At 45.0% G+C, this 10,997-nt stretch overlaps 1 protein-coding gene across 1 annotated transcript in view; it reads right to left on the bottom strand.

Moving 5' to 3' along the window:
* Window positions 1-225: 225 nt before the first annotated feature.
* Window positions 226-10,997, bottom strand: part of LOC105619400 (transcription factor Sp9) — a 40,361-nt gene continuing 29,589 nt past the window's right edge. Inside the window, exons 2-4 of the mRNA XM_012200921.1 lie at window positions 843-1,887; window positions 676-774; window positions 226-518 (exon numbers count right to left, since the gene is read on the bottom strand). Coding sequence (XP_012056311.1) covers window positions 226-518; window positions 676-774; window positions 843-1,887 — 1,437 coding nt within the window. The remainder of the gene's footprint in view (window positions 519-675; window positions 775-842; window positions 1,888-10,997) is intronic.

Below are 10,997 nucleotides of genomic sequence, written 5' to 3' on the forward strand. Positions count from 1 at the left end.
AGTAGGAGTTATTTTGTCGCGAGTGCTGCTGTTGGTGCGATGGGTGATGATGATGGTGATGGTGATGGTGATGATTCTGATGTTGCTGATGGTGGTGATGGGGATTCGATGGATTGATGGTCGAGTGATTTTGCATGAGGTTCAGGTTGAGGGGGTAGGATAGGGGGGAGCCCAGGGCCGTTGCGGCAGAGGTACTGCAGGCACCGGCTCCGGGCCCCACCGGGCTCAGTGCATGCTCATCCCCGCGTGCGGATGGTGGGCCGCCGGGACGGAGGTTGCGTGATGATGAGGATGGTGCATTAGAGGCGGGAGATGCGGGTGGTGGGGATGGTGTGGGGTCAGAGGCGGTGGGGTCATCTGTATTGGAGTCATGGGGGTTGTCGGCTGATGGCCGAGAGTGGTGGTGGTGGTCTGAGGAGAGGTGGTGTTGCTGGTGTCCTGGCCCGCCACCACCGCTGCCGCTGCCGCCGCCGCCGCCGCCGCTACCGCCAGCTGCTGCTGCTGTTGCTGCTGCTGGGCCTGAGCCGGTTGCTGCGGCGGCTGCGGCTGCGGCACCGAGCTGGAAGTGGGACTCTGCTGACTCCCGTTGTCCTCGCTGTCGGAGCAGGACTCGGCCGACGAGCTCCCCGCTCCCCCCTTGCCCTTGCTGCCGCTGCTGCTGCTGCTGCTGCTGTGGGTCTTGACGTGTTTCGCGAGATGGTCGCTGCGCATGAACCGCTTGTTGCAGACCGGGCAGGCGAATCTCTTTTCGCCGGTGTGGGTTCGAAGGTGCCGCTGCAACTCATCCGAACGTGTGAACCGCTTGCCACAGAAAAGCCAGTTGCAAACAAACGGTCGCTCACCAGTGTGCCACCGTAAGTGGGCCTTCAGATGCGACGTTTTCCCGTAGACCTTGCCGCAACCCGGTATGTGGCAGCTATGGATGTTCTTCTTCCTGAGGTGCACGCCGGCGGGACCGAGTCTCTCGGCTTCTTGACAATTCGGACAATCGCAGGTGGCACGTCCGGTGTAACGTCTCTGCGAGCGCGGTGAGGGCGCTTGGCTAACACCGGCGCCCCCGACGCCGACACCGCCGCCGCTGCCCTGAGGGCTTCCGGCACCGGCGCCGGCGCCGGCTGTGGCGGCCGCATGGTGATGGAGCCCGAATCCGGGCGGCCCACCCGGTAGCATTGATTTGTACGTGTCTTGCAAGAGATTGTGACCAGCCGTCGTAGCTGTGGTTAGCAAATGGTTACCGGCCAGCGCTAGGCTCGTCGAGTAGTCGGCCGAGTAATTGGCCATTTGCGCCGCATGGACACCGACGCCAACAGTGCTGCTTACGTCTAGCCATCCGCCGGCGGTCGCGGCGCCGTGCACATCCCACCAACCGTCGCTCGCTTTAATTCCGCCGTGCGTCGCGCCTGGCATCGCGTTGAACGGCCACGACTCGTACGGATGCCTCCCGTACACCGAGCCCAAAGTCGCGCCTTCGACTTTGCCCAAAAGACTACTCTGATGATGATGTGGATCGCCGGCCGGTTGGGCGCTCGCCGTTCCGGGGAAATACAAGTCGCTACCATATTGCGGTGCAGTCGAGGCGCAAGACGTTACCGGCGCCCTGGCGTAACCACCGGTCGTGCTGCCGGCGCTGCTCGTCGCCGCCGGTCTCTGGCTCACTCCCGTCGTTGTGCACCCACCGCTACCGCCGCCTCCTCCACCTCCACTGCCACCTCCCCCGCCGCCGGTGGTGTGCTGTGGTGAGCTGCCGCTGCTTTGTGGGCTCTTCTTCCAAGGGTGGAAACCTTTGCCTACGGCTGCGTCCGCTAACGGCGGCGGACTTTTACTGCTTAGTTTGTTGCATTGCGCCGCCAGCATGGCCAAAGGCGTGCCTCGTAATCCTGGATGATCCTGTAACATCATCATAAAATCTATCCTTATTTTTTGATCCATACTTTGCTGCGAAAGAAAAGATTTGCTTATCAATATCTTTTGACATTTTTATCTTAGGGCATATTGTCATACGACGCGATGATTCACATTTCAATCTTATATTCCGTTACCTTTACACTCGATTTATATTTATAAAGAATTATAAATACGACACATTTTCTTTATTAAGGACATCTAACAAATGTTTACGGACATGCACGACCTCGATTTACAATGTGCTAACTGAACAATGCTCGCGCACGCATTACCAGTTCTTTTCAGAATTTTTAACATCGGAAACGCTCGTTATGAAGCAATCTCGTCGTACGATTACGCAAATCGGTAATAACAACTCTGGAGCGAATTACGTATCACGCGTATCGATTCACGGGACTATCAAGATACTTTTTCGTGCTAGCACGGTTCGTAATATCGAAATCTGGCGGTCGATGGACGCCCATAATCGCCCCACCGCGTCTAAATCGATCTAAAAAGAAGCCTCGGTTTGGGCCCAGATCCTCCAAAGAGAGAGAAAGAGGAAAGTCTTCCCCTAAGGGCGTATAATGACACTAAATTGCCGTTCCTATCCTAGAAGAGATTCAAGATTAGTCGCTGAAAGTAATGAGACCCGGATAGACCAATCGCTCTACCTAGACCGCTTTCATGCAAATTGTTCTCGAATCAAGCACAAGGTCGATGTACGATTTCCATGATACCATATTAAGCGATCCAAAATAACGTGGGAAAATGATCTTGGAAACAATAAATACGTAGAACATCAGGATCAAATAGCTTAGATATCACGTAAATAATACGACCAACAACGAGATAAGAATTATAATTTGTAATAGAAACATGATGAGAACTTTCGATGCAAATTGAGTAAATTCAATAACGACATAATTTGTGTGTGAATCTCTTAGCAAATTTCAATAAGCCTCCCAATTCTGAGAAATTTGCGGAGCAATCATGCTCTTTCGCGCACACGTGGCGCGAGGAATTAGAGGGAGCACAATTTGTGTGCGAGCTAAAAATTAGAGCGGCAGAAGCTGAAACTTTAGATAACGAACTTCATCAAAAGCAACTCCATGCAAATCGCTCGCGGGGTTAGCGCGGAGGTGAAAGGACAAGGAGAGTGTCGGCGGCTACCGAAGGGCCGGAGGCTGAAGAGGAGAGGTCCCGAAACGGATTTGGACGTGGAGAGGTAAAAGCGAGAGGGTCCGCGGAAGCGGCAGGAAATTAAGGTCTGGAGGGCCGCGCGGCCATTAGCAGCCGGCGCCATGGAGGCGACACGCCCCCACGTGGATTCAACCTTGCGCCAGCAACACCGGCGAAAGACAACGAACGCGCGCACCCTTCCCAGGATGAAAGCGACGTGAGAGAGAGCGAGAGGTGAAAAAGCGGGGGGAGAGGGGGGGGGGGAGAGAAAGGAAAAACGGAGGAGTCGCAACCGCACTGCGCTCGATCTATTCTCCGAAGAGATCCAGAGTTCTGCTCGGTTGCCCCGATCATTCATCAACGTGTACAACAAATGTCCTGCTCATATTTCTTCGCAGTAACATGACACATTGTTGTATATGGTCGTTATTTAGGATATGCTCGTATATGAACACCGATTCAAGGCTTTCCGAGTGATTTACAATGTCGTTATTTTTAACGCAAAAGTAATAATAAAATAACTAAGTGTTAAGTGTGGATAAAAAGAATTTATATCTCAAGGACGTTACAAATCGAACGAAATATCTGTAGTTTATGCTTGAACGATGAAACGTCGGAAAGTATCGAGAGTTATTATTCCGAGAAATCTCCAAATGCAGGGTGATTGCTCCCCGTTACAATGCTCTCGACGAATGGGAGCGCTCGTTGACGCGGAGGTCGTAGAGGGTGACGACTGGCACGAGAGAACCGCGGAGGGTTGAAAGGACGAAATCGTCTCTCCCGCTTTTACGTCAAGAGGGAGGCGGAAGGTTTAGCACGGCGGAGATCGCAACGGGGTTGAATGTCTCTCCGCCGGTGTACGAGCCACGCCCTCTTCAAGCTCGATGAGTGCAGGTTGTAGGCAGGCCACGTATCGATCCGCCGGGACAATATGACAGTGGCCTGCGGAGACAACGACGTCCCTCGATCAGCTCCCTCCACACAGTCTCCACCGCTAAACCCTACGCGTGGATACACGCCCTCCATGACGCGTCGCGCGCGTACACGTTAACCATCTCACAATCACGATTCGCAGCTATTTTATTATCTTTTGTTTTGCTATTTCTTGCAGATATCTTCATAGTGAAATAAGTTTTGAATTATTAACCTCAAGTTCAAAATAATTGCAAGAGATTCGACTAAATAATGGTCAGCGGAAGTGCGATGATCGCGTAGGTAGGTGAAAAAGTGCGTAGTACAAAATTGACGGAGCGTAAAGAGTGCCAAACTCGGCATCAGTGAGGCCCAGGTCCCTCGCACCCTCCTGTCGGCACGGTTAAAAGGGAGCCGACGTGAAATGGGCACCGGTAGGATCCTTTGTTTTAGCCGCGTGACGTCACGCCCCTCGTAGCCAGCTAGGACTAATAATGCCCGAAGCTACGCCGCGCATAAATTAAAACGAAGAATCCTCGCTTGTCTCGCCTCGTCCCGTCTGCATCGGCTCGGATCTTTTTCCAAGAACTCATTCGCGTCGACGCGTCGCGCGATTGCTTTCCGACTGGTCAGACCTCGAACGTGCCAGGAAGTATCGACCACCGCATGAGATCGTTAACGAGATCGGTCACTCGACACCCGATGCAACGCGGCGCCGGATGGCGGAAAATAAAGCGGAAACGCCGGCGATCGTTCGAGCACGAGCCACGTGACAGCTGAATGCGAGGGAGGTAAAAGACCCGACAGCGAGGGTGCGAAGCAACAAACCGTGGGGTGTCTACCGGTCGAGCTTCGTGGCGAACCGCATCCGACATCCGTGTCAAACTTTTATTCCCCTTTCAGCCTGAGGAGAACCCTCGTTCGCACATCAGGCGAGACATGCGTACTTCGACGATCAGTACTTTATGCATACACGCTAACGAAATCCTAAATATTGAGAATTCTACAATAAAGATACAAATAATTCTCCTCTCTTTTAAATTAGGATGAAAGATTTTTTCTTTTCTAAAGGCAAGAAAACATTTCTTTTGTTTACAAATTTTAATTTGTACCTTTTCAACTAGAACACAAGTCCTTTAAGAAACGACTTAGAAATTTATTTCTGCTATCAAGTCGTTGTCAACGAATTAGTCGGATAGAGACAATTAAACGAACAAACGAAGCCGCGGAAAAAGGATTGCTTCGTGTTCCTTAATGGAGCGCCGCGCAAAATTAGTCGGCGCTCTTTTCTGCTTTCGGTGTAAAAAATGTCGGTCGTTCTTGAGAGCCATTGACCGCGATCTCCAAGCACCTGCCGAGCCGGCATGGTCGAGTTTCTGATTGGATCCACCTGCATTGAGCAGCCCCCAGCCAGTAGTATTGACTAACTACATCATCAAGGTCTTTGCGTATTTTAATTTCTGATTTTGTATGTTTAACTGAATCACACTGGTCGTTATTTCTCTTTATACCATACATATGGTTTTTTTTATCCCTTTACCATCTTTATACAGACCGTCCAAAACGATTTAATTACGATACTATCTTATTTCATTGTGAAGATAAATATTAATATATGCTAATGTTGGAAAAATTATTTCTTCTAAGTCAATATCTAATAAAACATAATATATATTTAAGAATAATTGTTTATATTTTGAAATATATTATGATTTCAAGATATTTCAGGAAAGAACCTGAATTAATTCTAAAATATAATCCATTCGTATTTGTCATTTAACAGTGGTTTATTTCGTGCTACGAAAGAACCTGGCAACAATTATTCACAAAGTACGTATAACATCGTAGATAAGTAATGTAACTGTTATTACCATGCAAATTGTAACGTGTTACAGATACGGTGTATACCATCGAATTATAATTTAAAATGGTATTATTACTTCTGCCTCGAACGATCTCGTTGGCATTCTCTTTACAATCTCGATACGCTTACGCGGACACGCAAAACATTCCGCGAGGAAAGAAACATACCTAGATCGAGCGGTCGAATTGTTGAACGCGATTTCCATAGCGCACTAATTACCCGTCCAGGTACAACACGAGCGAAAATGTAGCGGGCGGCACGGAATGCCGTTAAACGTGGCCAGGTCTTCGTCAGGTCACGTCGGAGCACGTTGGGTAAGTACGTCAACGAAGGGTTATGCGAGCCAAGCCTTCTCTTGGCGAGGAGAGCGATGCCAGCGATAATGCGAATGCGGGTTACTTCGAATGCTAATTATTTGTTTATCAGCCTCCGCATGCAACCACACCGGCACGCAGTCAGTGTCCCGATAAGAAGTAGTGCCCCTTGAAGCTGTTGCGCGCTAAGGTTATATATGCTCGACTTCGGCCTCGCAGATAATTGCGGCGATTATAAAAACGTTCGCTTTGCCTCGCTCGTCTTTCTCGTTATCGGGCTAGCTGTCGACTTCGATATACTTGTTTCCTATATCGTTTCCTACGTAATTTCATGGCTTCCTGCCTTCCTCTTTCTCTCTTTTTCTCCATACTTTGTCCTTTATTCTTCGCGGTTATCTTGAAATGTAAATTTAGACTTGATACGCATGATTGGGTTCAAAGTATTAAATATATATTTATACAATGAGGGACGACATAAAAGTATTAAGAACACAAAGTTTAGCTAATAGCAGAAATTTCTAATTTGCTGTAATGTTGCGTGACTGCGTAAAACTGCACGTTATGATGATAGCTCGTGAGCTGAAAAAAAAAAGAAATAAAAAACTTTTTCCCGTTGGTTACAAGACGCGTTATCTGAGCAACCTCATTGCATTTATAAAGTTAATTGTATGATAGTACTATCCACGTAACGTCCATATAGGTCATGCAATATTGTGCAAATTCTGCGCAAAATGTGTTGAACAGAAGTGAATTCAACGTGGATATTATGTCGCGAGAGATGAATTTTCAAATCATGCAGTTCGTACAACGTCAATGTTCGAACAACGTCAAGTGTACTCTCTTGTAATATTTTCTCGCGGTTCTTTTTTTCCCTACCTAGTTGTGAAAATAATCTTTTCACATTGGCGACTGGCACCTCGTTTTCCTTCCTCATTTCTCCGGCTTCGCGAACAGGACCCTACGATCGACCGGTAGCGATGAAACGAAATTGTATATTCGCACGCAACACAACTGCCATTTATATACGCGGGAGAGAAACTAGCCGCGAGGTCGTCGGTCCTCCTTTCGACAAAATGGCGCTGCTTTTCTTGCTCGTCGGTATCTCTCTTTTAATCTCACGCGCGACACTGACCGCGTCCCCAACAAATGGATTTTTAACTCGTTCCATCTAAGCGATCCGAGATCCACCCAACGGCGGACGTCGCGTCAGTGGCGATCAACTTGCCGTAGACGAGCGATATATCGCGCCTAAGCATCAACGACTGCGATCATTAACGAGATATTATGGTTATAATAATATAGGCTCGAATGCTCGAGGGATTTAAATAAATTCCACTAATTCTGTAAAATAGAATTCTAATCTATCTGCAAATGGAAAAAGAGGTAGAGGCTCTTAAGTAAGAGACTGCATACAACAAAAAGTAGAGAGAACAGATAATATAGAACAAGGAACAGTTCAATACCAATACATAAAATGTAATGCATTAACAAAGAATAGCGTTGTTCCTCAGAACTGTTCCTCTATTCTACATTATATTCATATGTTAATATTGAATTGTCTAGAAATTCTTGTTACTTGTATTCTATTCACTGTTCCCTGTTTCTCCTATTTCTTTTATTTTACACAGCCCCTAAAAATTCTGGTCACAAGATAAAATATGATGACTCTGCATTGCAAAGTATCTCAATAAGATATACGTGGTTCATCCTACTTATACTTTGTAATACATAGCCATTATCACTATTTATCTCATGAAAAGACTAGTGTGCAACTCTTTTTTTTAAATTTCTAAGAAAATGTTTCACGGTTTCAGTGTTTCGATTCGCGTTACACCTTAATGTCACGTAATTGTCACCTTAATCGCACGGTGCAAGATGCGTTTATTAATTCTGGAAATCAAATGAAAGAGAATTAAGTAATACATCTGATCTACCTGTCGTATCGTTCGCTCATAAATAATTATTAGCAAATTAAATTACACGCGATAAATTTTTCAGAATATTAGGAAACGCAAGAACCGAGAGCGCGGGAGAGAAGAAAAAGAGGAGATTTTCTGCAAAGGACGGGATTAATAATCTTATTCATGAGTGACCGCAGGCCGGCGCCGAACAGCGCCGCACTGTGACGGAACCTCCGTTAGTTCCCACTGAAGTCGAGCTACCTGTTATCCTCTGCCTGCTAAATTATGTTTTTTAATTAAATCCATCGTAAAGGAGCGGCTTGCCTGTATATCTCGCTCACCGCCCTTCTCGGCCCGGTCATCTCCTATTCCCTTCTCACACGCCGCGTTACGAAAGAGCCGATCGTATGTCCGAGAGTGTCTACGTCGGGTAACCGTGGCTCGAGGCCAAAACAGGGAGCTATCCAAATTTATTCGGCTATCCTATAGCCCGAGAGGCATCTCCTACTTCGCCTCCTTTTTGCTCCTCCTTTCGACCATATCGAGTTTTTTTTTTATCATGAACCCTCGACAAATTTCAAATCGCCCTTGGATCAAATGATTTCCGGGTAAAAATGTAAATCGGGTTCAATGTTTAGGATATATCTCTCTATTTGATATATTTCGTGATAAATTTTCTTTGTCAATCATTCATTAATCTCTCTTTATATAAATAAGACTGATCATCAATCATTGTGTTCACGTAAGTAAAGTACAACTAGCAAACTTTCAGTTGGAGATTAAAGAGAGCACCAAGCTGTTCGTTAGGCAAACAGTGAAAAAGAAGCGTATGGAAATAAGGGCAGAAGAAGAACTACCAATTCATTAGCTCTCATAAATCCGTCGCCCCCGCTGGCGTTGAATATTAAGCGGACATTACGTGGTCCGGTTATAACTCGCAGCCAGTTAACACCGATATCATTCTCCCGACCTTCCACACTCCAATGCATGATTATTCCAATGCATTTCCGAATAAAAATCTTCGAGTACGAGAAGTCTTGTCGCAAGGTCGACGGTCAAATGCTCGGTAACGCGGTTCATGACAAAAATCACTTCGTATTTCAAACTTACGCCTTCATTAGGCTAATGAGGAGGGGAAGGGGAGGGCGTAAATCTTGAGAGATACGTCGCGCGTGCGTACGCAGTTGAGGATGCACTTCCAGAATGCCCTCGTCGAGGGACGACGGAAGCGGCTGCACATTTGCATAGAGTAATTTAGTGCTACATAAAATTCCGCAGCCAATTAGCGCCGGAGTGTCCGATCTATCGCCTGGCTAGCCGTTTGACCGCATTTGCTCGCCGCGAAACGCTTCTAATTTTGGAAGACCTCCTTAAGAGTGGAAACCTTTATTAAAAACCTGCGCTTCTTCACGCAAGTTTTATCATTTTATATGAATTTTATTGTCAGGCGAATGGTCTGCTCGCACTGCTTTTACGTCTCGGATTAATATTCGGGCCCACCCATACTAATTCTTATTCGCGGAAAAGTTTTTATTATTTAAATAAAAACCGTAGTGCGATGTATCTTGTCTGAAATTGTCATCAACAGACTGAAAATGTCATATACGAATATGATATGCATAAACTATTAAAAATACATTATATCTGTTATCACATATTGTTAAATTTGTAGTATCAAATTTAATTTAATGTGAGTCGTCACTGCTCCTACTCACTCATATCATTATTTTATACTAAAACAATGGTTATATTTGACACTATACAATGCCATTTTTACACGATGTAGTATCAAATTTAATTATTATTGTAGTAAAAAATAACGATATATTTAGACACTAGATTTAACAATATAGCATAGTGTACTTTTTGTTTCTGTCTTATTAACACTAAAAATTTCTTTTTTGGAAAAGAACCAAGTGAATAAATTAGTATGAAATGAAAATTAAGAAAGTTATTTATATAAAATCAATTTTTCATCAGTATAAAAGATGTTATTGTAATTATTGTAAAGTCAAAAAATTTCAGAATTTTATTTTTTTTATTATATATAATATTAATTTAAAAAATAGAAATACTCAATGATTGTTTCTTATACACGACTCTACTTTTAGAGTTAAAGATCTTTTGCTATTACCTGATGCTGCTTACAATAAATCAGAATATAATATATTTTCTCAGATACACACATAGAGAAAGAGTTTGGCTATTTAAATAGTTAAGCTTCATTTATTATCTAATATTTCCTACAATCTATAAGATATTACTGCGAAACAGGCAAGTACATCACTCATTGATTCGTAATTCCACAAAATCAGAAGCTATTCGTAATCCTAGGTCTCGATAAAGCTCACCGAAGTTTCGCACGGAAACGGATTAAGCTTGGAAAACGCAAAACGTTGTATGTCGGAAGCCGTGCATTAGCATATAGACGGAGTTGCCTCCTGGCGATGGTGTTGGGTAGGTAGTCACGAGGGGCTCTTATTTATTAACGATGTATTCTTCACCGCTACGTCGTATTTGCTCACTTTGTTCTCGTTAACCCTTTCCACCTTCCTCGGCCGTGAGGTCCGCGCGAAACTACTTGACTAAATAAAACCAATTTGACTGATATAGGGTAGAAGCGTATGCGGTAGCCGTCAAAGAATGACTAAGCTGGACAGGTTGATTAACTCACTGATGCACTATTCAATTTCGATCTGATATCTGAAAATTTCATATAATAAGATGCGATGCAATGACGAAGCTCTTTAACAAAATTATTCAAGTAATTGAAATAAGAAGAGAACAGGAATTTATAACTCTTAAAAACAGCATTCATAACCACAAGAAATAGAAATTTATGTAATTATTAATAATTTTTTCTAATTATATACAGAGATGTGAGAGAGAGAGAGAGAGAGAGAGAGAGAGAGAGAGAGAGAGAGAGAGAGAGAGAGAGAG

Source organism: Atta cephalotes, assembly GCF_000143395.1.
Source record: "Atta cephalotes unplaced genomic scaffold scaffold00021, whole genome shotgun sequence".
Taxonomy (NCBI): Eukaryota; Metazoa; Arthropoda; class Insecta; order Hymenoptera; family Formicidae; genus Atta; species Atta cephalotes.